Source organism: Onychomys torridus, chromosome 1, assembly GCF_903995425.1.
Source record: "Onychomys torridus chromosome 1, mOncTor1.1, whole genome shotgun sequence".
NCBI classification, from domain to species: domain Eukaryota; kingdom Metazoa; phylum Chordata; class Mammalia; order Rodentia; family Cricetidae; genus Onychomys; species Onychomys torridus.
Window position 1 is genome coordinate 46,023,094 of NC_050443.1, and position 15,432 is coordinate 46,038,525.

General features: G+C 42.4%; 1 protein-coding gene across 4 annotated transcripts in view; it reads left to right on the plus strand.

The window, feature by feature from the left end:
• Window positions 1-15,432, plus strand: part of Tars3 (threonyl-tRNA synthetase 3) — a 54,350-nt gene that overhangs the window by 17,697 nt on the left and 21,221 nt on the right. For all 4 annotated transcript variants that reach the window (XM_036184862.1, XM_036184855.1, XM_036184847.1 and 1 more), the window contains exons 9-11: window positions 291-437; window positions 1,214-1,312; window positions 13,415-13,581. In XM_036184862.1, coding sequence (XP_036040755.1) covers window positions 291-437; window positions 1,214-1,312; window positions 13,415-13,581 — 413 coding nt within the window. The remainder of the gene's footprint in view (window positions 1-290; window positions 438-1,213; window positions 1,313-13,414; window positions 13,582-15,432) is intronic.

Here is a 15,432-nt window from a genome sequence, read left to right on the forward strand (position 1 = left end):
CTCCAGCTTGGTGATCACAGCGGCTCCTCAGTCTTCCCTCCTTCCTGTTCCCTGTCACTTTCATTCCTAGAAGCCACAGCAGACTCTTTATGCAGTTCACTGATCAGCGCTATAATCTGGATGAAAAGTTTTTTATTAGACTCAATTTGACACTCTTCCAAGCACTACAAGGAAAACTGAGCATGGTGGAATTTAGAATGGAAAATTGCATTCATGTTGTATAGAGTAGTGTTACTGCCTAATGTTTGGTAGTTTGTTTGTTTTTAAACCAATTTCTTGCTGGTGTTTAGAATTCCTCAACATACTGGGAAGGCAATCCTGAAATGGAAACATTGCAGAGGATCTATGGAATATCCTTTCCTGATAGCAAAATGATGAAAGGCTGGGAGAAGTTCCAAGAGGAAGCCAAGAGTCGAGACCACAGGAAAATTGGGAAGGTACGCCCATGCCATCACCACACAAACACACTGTTGTTGCCCATGAGTGCACCTCACAAAACAAAGTCTTAAGAGGGGTACTTCTTCTTCGCTCTTGTGTTCCGTTGACACTTGTTGCCTGCAGCTGAGTTCTCCAGACCCACATTCCAAAGTTAGCCAGTTCCCATCCTCTGTCTTCTGTTGGGTTTTAAAAGCTCTTGTGAGAGTTTATTTTATCATGGTATAAAAACAAGGTAGGTGGACCTAGGGTTTTAATCTGCATCCTGCCAGGATTGAGCTGTGTCATGTGATGGGGAGAGCATTCGTTTATGTCCACATGTGTTGTGAGAAGTAGTTGGCAGTGCTGCTGGGAGACACTCTGTGCAGAGGGCAGACTCTCAGGGGTTGGCACCATGAGAAGGGTCACATCACTTGAAACCCACCTTCTGCTGTGCACTTTCTTTCTCTTCTTATTATGTTGTCCCCACATGAGACCTATGTTCTAAATGTCTGAAGAAAACTCAGTCAATTAGCTACTGATTTACACTTTAAAAAATTAGTAGTGAAGAAGAAGAGAACAGAAAAGCCAAATTTGAGGCTAAGTAATTATAAATGTAACTGACAATTTTACATGTACTATTGTATATACATTATATATCTGGATAGACACTGAGGGACTTTGGGATGCCTAGCAATAGACGATGGAAGGATAAAATGACATTTATGACCGTCACATCAGATCTGATAAACATTAAGCAAGAGATGAAATTTGAAATGCAATTATTGTTTCAATCTAGGAACAAGAGCTTTTCTTCTTCCATGACCTGAGCCCTGGAAGCTGCTTCTTTCTCCCCAGAGGAGCCTTCATTTATAATACACTTACAGATTTCATACGAGTAAGTTAGTTTTTAGAAATATTCTTATTTATCTGTATTCTACAGCTTATTACCTTCTGTCATAATAAGGGTTTCCATTAATTTTTAGTAATGAAAGAATTTTGAAACTAAAAGAAAAATGCTAGATTCTACCTGAAGACATGGAGATGGTTTACTTTCTTGAATTTCATAAAATACAGGCATTGACCTAAGTCTATAGCAGGAATCTTTAAATTCTTATTAATAAAATCAAACCTGAGGCCAGGTATTGGGGTGAATGCTGGAAGATAGAGAAGCAGAACAAGCCACAGCTTCCTCACCTCACCAGTTCCTCAGCTGATCCTGTTTCCTCAGACTGGATGCCTCTCAGCTGAACTGTGCTGCTAGAAGCCTAAAAGCTTAACCAGCAAAAAGCTTCTAGTTTCTGGTCTTCATGCCTTATATATCTTTCTGCTTTCTGTCATCACTCCCTGGGATTAAAGGCGTGAGTCACCATGCTTGGCTGTATCCTTGAACAGATGGATCTCTGCCTCTGGAATGCTAGGATTAAAGGCGTGTACTACCACTGCCTATCCTCTATGTTTAATATTGTGGCTGTTCTGTCTCTGACCCCAGGTAAGTTTATTAGGATGCACAATATTTCAGGGAACACAATACCACCACATCTCTAAGGATGTGGAACATTAACGTTCTACTGAGTGTAGATCTCCAGTGGCAGAGAATGCTGCTCTGAGAGGTACTGCTTCTCCATGGTGACTAATGGGCGCCAGTGCCTTCTGCTCACTTTGGCATAACTACCAGGTGACCAGACATCTCCAGGGGGGTGAAGTTGTGTCTGACACCCCATGGTTGAGCATGCTTGGTGTTGTAGGCTTAGGGCTTTGAAGACACTGGTCAGAGGTGGGCCATTCGGACTGCTGGAGCTAACTTTCCAATCTTCCCGTGTTTAGTCTTTCCTGTAACAGTTACAGCCTTGCACTCTGGCATGCTGTTGACGTATCTGTGGTGATTCCTTAAGAGTGTGTTGTCCAGACTGTAGTGGTCAGCCTTATGGTCCCATGGTTTTCAGTTCCTGTTGTTTTCTTAGTTTGTGGGAGGGGACTCTTAGGTTCCCACAATCAAACTGCCCCTCAGTGCATTTCTCAGAACATACCCAGCAGTGAGTGAGGTGGGAACTGCCTGAGTTTTGCTGCCTGATTTCTTTTTTGTTTGTTCGAGACAGGGTTTCTCTGTGTAGCTTTGCGCCTTTCCTGGAACTCACTTGGTAGCCGAGGCTGGCCTCGAACTCACAGAGATCCGCCTGGCTCTGCCTCCTGAATGCTGGGATTAAAGGCGTGCGCCACCACCGCCTGGCACTGCCTGATTTCTATGTACTGATCACTGATCACTCTCAGACTCCCTCCAAAGACATTGTGCTCTCTACAGCTCATTTGCAGAGGTTCCACTTGGCTCAGTAAATATTTCCTTCATATCTGTTTTGAAGAAAACACTCCAGACTTACCTTCATGCTTAGATCCTTGGGACCTCATGTCTTACTTAGCACCTCCTCCTCCTGTTCTTCTTCACCCTGGTTGCTGTCTTCATGCCTCAGATTTTGGAATCCTTCTGTTCTGAGCATCTCTTCCTCTTGCTTGTTTCTCCCTAACCCTCATTCAAGGTTTCTTTCTTCAGGACCTTTCTGGTAAAAGGTGCATCCATCAAATGTGCTGGGCCGTCGCTATGGTTACAGCTCTTCCTTCTCTTCCCTCCCTTCTTGCACTGTGCCAGTGGAGGCTGAAGTTGACCTCTATGGAGTAGCACTTGGCCTGCATTCCTTCCAGTAAGGACGACCACTATAGGCAGTAGAACAGAGGCAGGGGAGTGAGGCCTGAAGGGTGATTGAGGAGTCTGGAGATTTGGTGGGTGGTAGTGATCACTCACTGCTCTCCCTGTGCTCTTTGCTTTGGCGTCAGCATAGCCCTGGTGGCCTTAAAGGGCTCTCTTATCTTTTATAGATGCAAGACAGACATGGCTGATGATCAGGCCCAAGTCTGATTGCATGGGTTGATGCGTTGGAAAGCATTTAAATACACAACCCCAGTGGTCTCTAATGCTAAGGTAAGGGCTGAGCCCCTTAAATTCTTAGATACCCTTGTGTGAAGTCATGGGTCTCATCATGCATAAAAGAACTTCCAATGACCTCAGCTAGTTTTTTTTTTTTTTATGATTATTTTTTACTTGATTTTTTTAAAGGGACTCATGTAGACCTGGCTAGCCTTGAACTTGCTATATATCGAAGGGTAGCTGAAGTCCTGATTTTCCTGCCTCACTTCCCAAGTGCTAAGGTTACAGCAAGTGCCACCATGCCCAGCAATCTCAGCTAATTGTAATCCTAACTTTCAGTCATGTGGTTTTGATTCTTTCCTCCTCTAATAACTTTTCAATTATGTGTCTTATATAGAATAACTAGAGAGAATGATTCTGTCTTCCTGTGGGATGTTCACCCTCTGCCAAGATGGAAAACAGTAACTCAGTGACCTGGTTTATTTGTCTGTTTTGTCAACTTGAAACAAGCTACAGTCATCTAGGAAGAAGGGTCCACAATAGAGAAAATGCCTCCATCAGACTGGCCTGTAGGCAAGTCTGTGGTCATTTTCTTGGTTGATGATTGATGTGGGAGGACCCAGCTCACTGTTGATGGTGCCATCCCTGGGCACCATGGTTCTCTGTGTTTCCATTTGACAGGCTGACAGGTCTGGGTCTCTCGTCAGCTCCCAAAGACTCCAAGAAAGCAGCTCTGCCCCTCTCCTGTGTTCTGCTACTGAGGAGCAAATTATTCCAAGTCTCATCTGGTTGACACACCACTGAGTGTCCAATAAGATTTGGTTCAAGAGCAGATGAGGTTCCTTGGTAGCAAGTACATTCCCTCTCTATCTTCAGACCTTTGAGTGAGAGATCCATGATACCTCTTGGCCACCTCCTTCTTCCCCCACATTATATAAAGATGATGGAGGGAAGGATACAGGAGACAGTTCTCTTTGGAGATGGCTGGGAAAGGGTAGGAGGCACTTGGTGGTGACCAGGCTGTAGAAGTTCTGATGTCTACCAGTTGTGCCTGCCCCCACCTGGTCTTCCCTGTGCCGACAGCTGTCAGCACAGATAGTGTTGCCTGGTCTCAAACTTCGTGCAAGTGGGATCACATTGTTGTGTTTTGGTGCTTCTTTTGTTCAACTTTGTTTCTGAGATTCAGCCAAGCTGTGGTGGTGTGTTAGGGGTTGGTAGTGTTATTTCAGGTACTTCATTTTGTGGGTGCAATACATGATAATCCATTATGACTGCCATAGGTGTTTAGATCACTTGTGCTTTAGAGCTACCATACACAGTCCACCATGAACTTGTCTTTTGGTACATACAACTGCTCGCTTCTGAGAAATAGAAATCATAAGACAGTCGTTTGGACTAAGATTCTATACTAGACTAGCAAGTCCAAATGGAGTCAACCATGCTAAGGTTCATCACCAATCAAGGCTCACCTTCAGAGAGACTGGGGTCAGAGAGGGAATAGCCAAACTCCTTAAACAGGCCATTGTCAGTTGGCACGAGAGTGACATTTCCCTCTGTGTTCATTCTTGAAGTAAGTAATATTAGTGAAATAGCCAAGGCTACCACAATAGTTGTTTTCTGTCTCCTGTTCCCTCCTGGCAAGGAAGATCATTTTGAGATGAGCGGTTCACTTTTGGGTTTTGTTTCCTTCTTAAATCTTCCTCTGTCCTTGAAGGTCCTAGAGCAGAGTAAAGCCATTGAAGATAACTAAATTGCTGTAATTTTGTCCTTGGTATTCTCTAAAAATAGAATTGCTAGGTCATGGGGTATTTTTATTTACTGTAGATTGATTTTGAGTCACAGTCTTGGATATCTACATCAGTCTCAGACTTGCAATCCTCCTGTATCAGCCTCCCATTTCTGCATATACAAACTACTACACCCATGTAAAACTTGTTTTTCCTCCATACTTTCTTCTTTTATGTGCTGGAGAGGAAGTAGAAATCAAATACAGTACTTAATTACGTTTTGAGACAAGGTCCATTTAGGTTGACTTTGGATTTGTAATGGAAAAATCTTCCACGTTCATGTATTGGTAGAGTTAATATTGTGAAAACGGCTGCCCTTCCAAACATAATCTACACATTCAGTTCAACCCCAGCCAAAATCCTCATTCTTCACAGAAATAGCAAAAAACAATTTTAAAATTCGCATGAAAGCACAAAAGACACAAGATAGCCAGAGCAATCCTGAGCAAAAAGAATAATGATGGGACACGCCTTTAATCTCAGCACTTGAGAGGCAAAGGCAGGTAGATCCTGTGAATTTGAGGCCAGCCTGGTGTATGTAATGAGACCCTGTCTCAGACAAACAGAACAAAACAAAGCAGCACCTAGCATGGTACTGGCACAAAACCAGATACGTAGATCAACAAAATAGAATAACAACAACCACAGGGGGAAAGAAAAACAGATTTAACTCCATGCAAAGATGCCACAAAGAGTAGAGAAAGGATAACATCTCCATCAAAGCTGTGGACAGGTAAAACTGGCTATCTACATGTAGGGAAATGAAACTAGATCCCTGTCTCTCGCCCTGCACAAAACTCAACTCCAGATGGATCAGAGACCTCAACATTAAACCCGAAAGTGAAACTGCTACAAGAGAAGCTAGGGTTTATGCTACAGGATACGACGTGTAGGCATAGGCAAGGGGTCCCGAACAGGACCCCAGTCACTCAGGAAATGAGGCCAACAATTGACAAATGGGGCCTCAGGAAACTGAAGAGCGTCTGTGTAGCGAAAGAAACAGTTAAAGAAGTGAAGAGGTGTCTGGCAGAATGGGAGAAACATTTTGCCGGCTATCCCCCCACCACACACACACACACACACACACACACACACACACACACACACACACACCTGCATTTGTGTACTCCAGGCTATCTGGTCCTGAAGCTCCAGCCAGTTCTCCCGCCTCCACCTCCCGACTTGATGTAGGAATGCTGGGATTACACATACTCACTACTGCCTCCGGCTTTTTTAAAAAGCGTAAGTTTCAGGGATCAAACTGAGTTGGCAGGCTTATCTGACAAGTGCTTTTCCCCACTGAGCCATCTTGCCAGCCTGGTTTGGCTGGCAATTTCCCTAAAAACTACGGAAGTATTAATGTAATATAGCCAGTCACCTCTTTTGGTTATGTAACATAATATAACCAATCAATTCTTCTCCTAGCTGTGTATCAAAGAGAGATGAAAAGTTGTTGCTACTCAGTGACCTGCACTGGGCTGTTCCCAGCTCTCTTTCCTAATAGTGCAGAAAGTCACCAGCTTGTGAGAGGTTGGGCATCATGCTTGTCCAGTAGACCGACCACTCCTCAGCTAAAAGGAGCAAGGTCCTAATACTGCAGTGAGAAAGTCACCTCCAAACATTATTGAATTACATACTTCAAATTGGTGAACTTTCTTGCATGTAAATTGTACCCCAATACGGTTGTTTTGTGATAAAATATACATAGAATCAATATTGACAGTTTAGGCATTTTAAGCTTACAGCTCCTTCTTATTAAGCATGTTTATATTGTTATATCACTATCACCATTCATACCCAGAATTCTTTTCCTCTTATAAAACTTAAAGTCTTCAGGGTTTGTCATGATCCCAAATTGAAATTCTGCACTCATTAAACACTAACATTCCTTTGCCCTCCTCACTGTCTAGAGCAGTGGATTTCAACCTTCCTGATACTGTGACCCTTACTACAGTTGTTCATGCTGTGGGGACTCCCAACCATAAAATTATTTTCATTGCTACTTCAAAACTGTAATTTTGCTACTGTTATGAATCATGATGTAAATATTTTTGGAGATAGATGGTTTCCAAAAGGGTCACGGCCCACAGGTTGAGAACCACTGGTCTAATACTACCACTCTGCTTTCTGGCATTGCTCAGAAGTGAAATGAGAGGATAGTTGACTTTTTACAGACTTTTTTTTTTTTTTCAGGAAAGGGTTTCTCTGTGTAGCTTTGGAGCCTGTCCTGGATCTCGCTCTGTAGAACAGGTTTGCCTCAAACTCACAGAGATCCACCTATATCTTTTGTAAGAGGCATATTGTGTAGTTCATTTTCCTATGTTTGGCTACCTATGTCTTTTTTTTTCTTGTGTTCTCCCTGTGAGCTTCTGATTTTGTGAATTATTATTCAGGAGAGGGCATGCACATGGGATAGATTCTTGGTGATGCCAGACTGCTGAGACTATTTGCCAGTCCAATATCAACAGTCTCTAGGTCGATGCCAAGTCCTTGTCTGCCCAGGTGAGGGCAGAGAGATAGGGATGTGTGGTGTGAGTACAGCGACCCTCTGTGGAGGCAGAGTGGGTGGGGTCTGTCCCCTCAGAGCCAAAGCTGCATTTCTGTGGAAGATCATGTAGGCAGTCAGGTGGGCTGGTGGGCACATTCTTCAAGACACAAAGGAAACTCCAAAGCTCTGAAGTAAGATGACTCTGGCTTGTAGTAAGTAAGGGTGAGGCACCTTTGTTTGTGTTGGCTACCAACTATCTAGACAGCAGATCCATGCATAAACAGTGATGCCCTGTCACCTCTGTCCAATTCTTCTCCCTTCCATCTTGGAAATTGTCTATCCACTGCCTCTTCCTTTACCCCTCTTCCCTTTAAAAGAATCTTTTTTATTTTAAAATTTCATTCAGTGAATTGTAAACTTTTTGATAACATACGGAACTGTGTTAACACTGTAACAATTAGGCTATAGAACAGTTTTATCATCTCTAACAATTCCCTCTTGCTGCCAATTTTGAGCTGAACCCTCCCCTCCCCTCAATCTTAGGTAAACTCAGTGGATTCATTCTCTATCCCTAAACTTTTGGTATATAAATGGGATTACCACTGTATAACCTTTTGAAAATGACTTTGTATCTGTTTGGTTTCTCAATGGTCCACCCTTTCTTGATGAATGGTATTCTATTATTCAGACACAGAACAGCTTATTTATCTTCTTCCTGACTGAAGCTCATTTGGATATTTGTTCCCAGTTTTGACATTTGTAAATATTTTGCTATAAATATTCATGTATGGGTTTTTGTATGAGCATAAGTTTTCATTTTAGCAAATATCTAGGAGAGTCATTCCAGGGTCTCAAGGCAAGCTATGTTGAACTTTAAAAGAAAACATCACCCTAGCCAGGCAGTGGTGGCACACACCTTTAATCCCAGCACTTGGGAGGCAGAGGCAGGAGGATCTCTGTGAGTTCCAGGCCAGCCTGGTCTACAAAGCGAGTTCCAGGACAGCCAGGACTGCTTCACAGAGAAACCCTGTCTCAAAAAAAAAAGGAAAAAGGAAAGGAAAGGAAAGAAGGAGAGGAGAGGAGAGGAAAGAAGGAACGAACGAAGGAAGGAACAAATGAAGGAAGGAAGGAAAGAAGCATCACACCAGTTTCCATTTTTAGTGACTATTACTTTGTGTTCCTTCCAGCACTGTATGAGGTTCCCTTTAGGAATCTTGTCAGTCATGGGTTTTGAATTTCCAGATCTGCCTGACTCACTGAGTCATGATTAGGGACATAGAAGGAGAGGTTCTCATCCTCAGACTCGCCCATCTGTTGGCCTCCTCTTTCCTCACAGTGGCAGTGGATTTCTTTGCAGACATGTAAAGTCTCAGAACACTTTCTTTCCATGGCAGGGGGTTCCTGAGGGATGCACTCAGTGGTTTAGCTGAGAAGAGTCTGGTGAAGGAGATAGTGACAGAGGAGTCTGTCTAGTCAGGAGGACTACAGAGGGATGGTGGAGCACACAAGGACGACCCAAGGGGGAACTGCTTCGTCTTCCCTGTTAGGTCTGAAGAGGGAGAGGATGAGTAAGATACCCAGAGAGCTGAAAGCCACAGAACAGAACTTAAGTAGAAAACAATGTCAGAACCAGTGTAAACTCAAGGCAGGGAAGGAGCGGGGAAGGAGGCACGTATCCCAGCTTCCCTCTGCTGTTCTTGGAATCTGCAGAGTTTTCTATTGGCCAAACCCAGCCAGAAGTAACAAGAGAAGTATTAAAGATTTGCCAGAGAAATAGACCAATTGGGTACACAGAGGAGAAGACTTACTGTGCAGAATTGCCATCAGGAGAGGGGATGATGTAAACCCAAGTCCAAGGGCAGGAGACTGCCTCTACCAGCTCAGTAGGCAGTCAGGAGCCAAAAGAAGCCAACGTCTCCCCTTTTCGCCTGTTGTCCTTTTCACACGCTCAGTAGATCAAATGACGCTCATCCACATCTTCAAGAGGCACTTATCCTACCAACTTCAGAGGCTGGTCTCAACTAGAAACTCTTTCTTCAATGCACCCCAAAGCAGTGTTCCATCTGAGCACCCCTTACTGGAGTCAAGCTGACAAAGAGTTAACATCACAGCAGATGGGTGTGGGGTGGGGCAGATGGGGCCAGTGAGTATGCCCAGCACTGACACCCCTTGTGCCTCAGCACCCATTCGTTATGTGCTTGGATAGTGGCATTTGTTCCCCACAGTTTCAACCATGTGTCACCAAGTGATCTTAGTGCAGTTTCACTTCAGATCTGAACTGTAGGTTCAGCAACTACTGGTATGGGAATGCACACAAGTGGGCATCAGCACCACATACACATAAATAAATGAACTTTATAGTTATTTTAGTAGGACTTTGTGAAAGAGCTATTGGTGTGGAATTGCTTTAGCTTTTATAATAAGAAGATATGTGAAAACTTTTTCAATAGTACTGATAGTTAGGGGCCACTGAGATGTTTTTGAGTGACCAGGTCACTAGGCACAGGTAGAGAGATATGATGGAAACTGTTACTTCAGGAGGCAAATGTGGTTCTCAGCATACAGGCAGTCATCAAGATTCTGCAGGAGACCAGATGGAGGTGCATGGTGCGGGATTATGGGCAGTGCTGGTGACATGGCTAGTCTTATGTCAATTTGACACAGGGGACCTCTCAGTTAAGAAAATACTTCTATAAGATAGAGATGTAGGCAAGACTGTAGGGCATTTTCTTAATTAATGATTGATGACAGAGGGCCCAGCCCATTGTGGGTGGTGCTATCCCTGATCCTAGAAAGCAAGCTGAACAAGTCATGGGAAGCAAGCCATGTTGAGCAAGCCAGTAAGCAGCTCCCTTCCATGGCCTCTGTACTAGTTCCTGCCTCCAGGTTCCTGTCATTTGAGTTCCTGCCCCGACTCCCATCAATGATGAATTACGATGTAGAAGAGTAAGCTCAATAAACCCTTTCTTCCCAACTGCTTTTGGTTGTGTTTCATCACAGCAATAAAAACCCTAACTAAGACAGCTGGGTCATGGGCACCCCTGGGTTCAGGAGCTTGCTCTTTCTCAGCGATTGCCTTTCTTTGCTCTTGAGAAATCGACAGCATAGTGTCACACATATTTTCCCTCAACTTTTTCTTTTGAAAAGTTCAAATCTGTAGAAAAAGGTACAGTGAACATGCATTGCTTTCATTGGGATGTATCAGTAGCATTTTGAATTTGTGCTATCCTATATGTGATTCTATATTATGTGTATGTTATATTATAGAGAGACACATATCACCCATGTGTGTATATTTTATATTAAAAATATAGGCTCGGGCTGGAGAGATGGCTCAGTGGTTAAGAGCACTGACTTTTCCCGAGGTCCTGAGTTCAATTCCCAGCAACTACATGGTGGCTCACAACCACTTGTAATGAGATCTGGTGCCCTCTTCTGGCCTACAGGGACACATGCAGGCAGAATACTGTACACATAGTAAATAAATAAATCATAGATAGATAGATAGATAGACAGACAGACAGATAGACTCTGTTGACTTCCAGGCATGGTGGGGTCTGCCTAGGAGGCCAAGGCAAGGAAGATTATGAGTTTGAGGGCCAGCCTGGGGTAATGATGAAGCCCTGTCTAAGCAACAACAAAAGGTTCATCCTTAAATAAATAGGGTATCTACTTATGCTTTGCTTCATAGAAAATTGTCTTATTTGGCCCTATATGCCATTAAAAAGTTCTGGAGATTTAGTGGCTTATAAATAATAAAAAGGTATTTCTCATAGTCCAGGGGTTAGAAGACTCAAAACAGGTCCCAACAAAGTAAGGTTTGTTGAGGGCCTGCTCTGGGTTGCAGACTGTTGCCTTCTTCTGGTAGCTTCATAAGACAGAAAGATGCCCAGAGATCCCTTTGTTAGGGATACTAATTCTTTAGTACCTTTATGGCCCAATCAGCAGCCTGAGGCCTCATCTCCTAATGTCATCTTTTAGAGTTAAGGTTTCAGCATATGAATTTGAGGAGAGAACACACACACAAAAAAAAACTTTATTCAAGAATAATTTGACATAATTTCTAAATACCTTAATAAAATATTGGTATCTAATGTGAGCATATTCATCATGGATAATTTTTTAACATCTCCTTAGTTCAGCCTTAGAAGAGGTCTCTAATAACCACAATACATATTCACATATGCATATCCATACAGACTTTTGGTTTCCAAGATCATCTTTATATAAATGTATAGAACTATCTGTCATAACCACCAAATAATTATCACTATTCATATGACATACAACTTTGTCAAGGATTTCTAATCTAGACAGACATGAAGGGTAGGTAAGTGCCTTGCTGGGTAGCTGAGGTCCATCCAGCATGTTCGCCATTGTACTGGGAAATGTACTCTGCTGAAAAATACCAGGGGCAGCTCTTTCCATTGTAAAAGTGTGCCTTTAAAAAAAAAAATGTGAGAAATACTTTTTAGCTGTTTGAAGTATGGTGGTCTAGATTTGTGTCATGTGTTCATTAAATTATTTACAAATGGTTTCTGAATATCTAAGGAATAATCAACCAAACTGACATGTTGAAATTTAAAAATAAAAATAAAACTTTAAAAATACTTGGGGGATTCTCCTCTCTTGGCCCCCCAGATTTAATGCAAGAAGCTGCTACTAGGTGGGAGAAGCTGCTGTGACTTAGTAGAAACAACCACTTGTTGTATTACACACGAAAATTCTCAGTTTTATTGCTGCTTAAAACTAAGTGAGCACGCCTTTAATCCCAGCATTCAGGAGGCAGAGCCAGGCAGATCTCTGTGAGTTCGAGGCTAGCCTGGTCTACAGAGTGAGTTCCAGGAAAGGCTCTAAAAGCTACACAGAGAAACCCTGTCTCGAAAAACGAAAACAACAAAAACAACAACAACAACAAAAAAAAAACCAAACCAACAACTAAATGGGCTAATGCAACAGGGCATTCAGAATTACAAGTTTTAAAATGATTAAGTCTTCTAAATCATAGGAAAAAGTGCTATAGTTTATTAGACTTTGAAGTTTTTAATTATAGTGAAATAAGATACTATGTATATGGAATTTCAGTTACTAAGTTTGAAAACACTGAAACATTTGTGTCTATAGTATTTGCATCTGTTTGAATATTTTTCTTGTAAGATACTGGAAACAGTTTAAAAGAGGAAGGACTCATTTTGGCTGCCAGTATCAGAGTCCATTGCTGGCTGGCTCTGCCATATGGAGAGCTGTGCTGAGCCAGGGCATCATGTAGAAGGTTTGGAAGAGCAAAGTGACTCACCTCCTGATAGCCAGGAACAGAGGAAAGAAAGATGCAGGGGACCAGATTCAGAAGATGCAGATCCCAAGGAGACATCCCAGGGATGTACATCCTCTAAATAGGCCCCGCCTCTTTAGTTTCCATTACCACCCAATAATGTCATCAAATTAGGAATCCACTGATAAAGTCAGAGTGCTCACAGCTCAGTCATCTCCCAATGCTTGAGTCCACCAGCTGTGGACCAAATCTTCAACACATGAGCCTTCTAGGGAATACTTCATATATAAATGGCAGTACTGTGGAATGCTGTGAAATAAATATACCAATGAAAGGATTACTGTGAATATGCAGACTTTTCGTTCATTATCTACAAAACTGCCAATGTTAAACCTGTCACACCTGAACCTGAGGAAACAGGAGTTAATAGAAGACATGACCTTGAGTTTTAAAAGAGTAGCTCATAGTGTTAGTCTGCTTCGAGTTGTGCTCTAACCTGGCAGATTTTAACATTAGCCATGTTTGTCTTCAAGGAGGAGTATCACAAGCGTAACTTCACAGAAGTGCTCTCTCCTAACATGTACAACAGTAAACTCTGGGAAACCTCAGGCCATTGGCAGCATTACAGTAACAACATGTTCACCTTTGATATTGAAAAGGACACTTTTGCCCTCAAACCCATGAACTGTCCCGGGCACTGGTGAGTACTGGACATGAGGGGACCCTGCACATGTATGTAGTGCTTCATCCAAGTTAGCTTTGCATGTCGGTACTTCGCTTTTTAAGTGATTTCCTGTAATGGGAAGTGTGGAGGCTATTAATTGTCTTACCTCATTATTTCATTCTAGAGAATGGAGCTCCTTTTTAAAATGTGCCTGGGCTTTGGCAGGTATGGCATGTTAGCTGGGAACTGTAGCTGGAAGTTTTCCTGTGTCCTGGCAGGCCTTGAGGTCCTGCAGCCACTTATAAAATAATCACTCAGAGGCTTATATTAATTACCAACTGTATGGCTTATGGCAGGCCTCTTGCTAGCTAGCTCTTTCATCTTAAGTTAACCCATTACTATTAGTCTATGTTTTGCCACGTGGCCGTGGTGTTACTGGTCTGCTGGCATCTTGTTGCTCCTTGAGCAGCCAGCTCACATCTCCCCCGACTCTGCTCTTCTTTTCTCCGCATCTCTGCTTGGATTTCCCATGTGCCTCTAAGCTGCCTTAGAGCCACAGGCCAAAACAGCTTTATTTATTAGCCAGTAGGAGCAACACATATTCACAGCATCACAGAAAGACATCCCACAGCAGGGAATTCTCATTTTCTGTACTTCCCAGACGCTCGCTAGTAGTGTGTGTTGATTTTATAGATCATTGTATTTGCCTTCCTAATTATAATATACTTCAGATATACATGTCTATAAGATATTTAATTCTTGCATACTGTTTGGGTGATTATAATAAGATCCACAGAGTCCTGATCAGTGGATGATTCTGGAAGTACCTTTCCCTCTACATTTCAATGTCTCTGAACTGTGTGATACATCGTAGAGTTGGTGGTGTGTTGATATTAATCACAATATCAATCAAAAGTTATTGTCTCAAGCTGGGGAGATGGCTTGTTGGTAAAATGCTTGCTGTGCAAGCCTGAGAGCCTGAGCTTGCCTCCCTGCTTACATTCCTAGTATCAATATGCAAAGCTATGCATAGTGACGCATGCCCGTAATAGTCTCAGTGTTTTGGGAAAAGGAGAAGGCAGTTGTTGGCATGCCAGTTTGGCCAATCAGTGAGCTACAGTCTCCTTGAGATATCTATTCTCAAAATTAAATAAACAATAAAAAAGGTGGTGTGTGATAAAGATGATATACAACATTATCAATCTCTGGTCTCTACATGTGACTCATGGACATCTGCATGCCCATAAAGATGTGTGCGCGCGCACACACACGCACACACACGCACACACACACACACACACACACACACACACACAGAGTTTTTTTTTTCCTTAGTGGCACATGAAATAAATGTATGTCCTATAATCAATGATGTGTTGGCTTCTATGAAAGATTATAATTATAAAGTTAGCATGCAAATTCAACCTCCTAAGATAAATGGATTTTACAGATAGAAGTGAATAAACACAATCTTCTACACACACACACACACACACACACACACACACACACACACACACTCCCAAGCTTATAGATTTTCTTAGCAACATATATAGTTCCTAGTAAATTGATATCAGAAGCCAGCTATCAAAACAAATCTCTAGACATTCTAGAAAGCCTTCTGCCTTTTAAGAAAAGATTAAAATAAATTAGAATTTAAGATGGATGTACATAAAAATGTGTTTTGTAACTCTAAAGCGCAAACTGTCTATAGATAATCTCATCCTCTTTAAATGAAGTGGGGCCAGCTGCTGCCCACATTCTCAGAAGCATTGTTAATTCCTCAGGATGCCTTCCCAGTAAGTTCCATTTCAAGCTGTAGCTTGTAGTCCCAACTCTAAGGAAGGCTAAATGAAAGCAGAGAAGGTAGTGTTGCGTCTTCTTGCC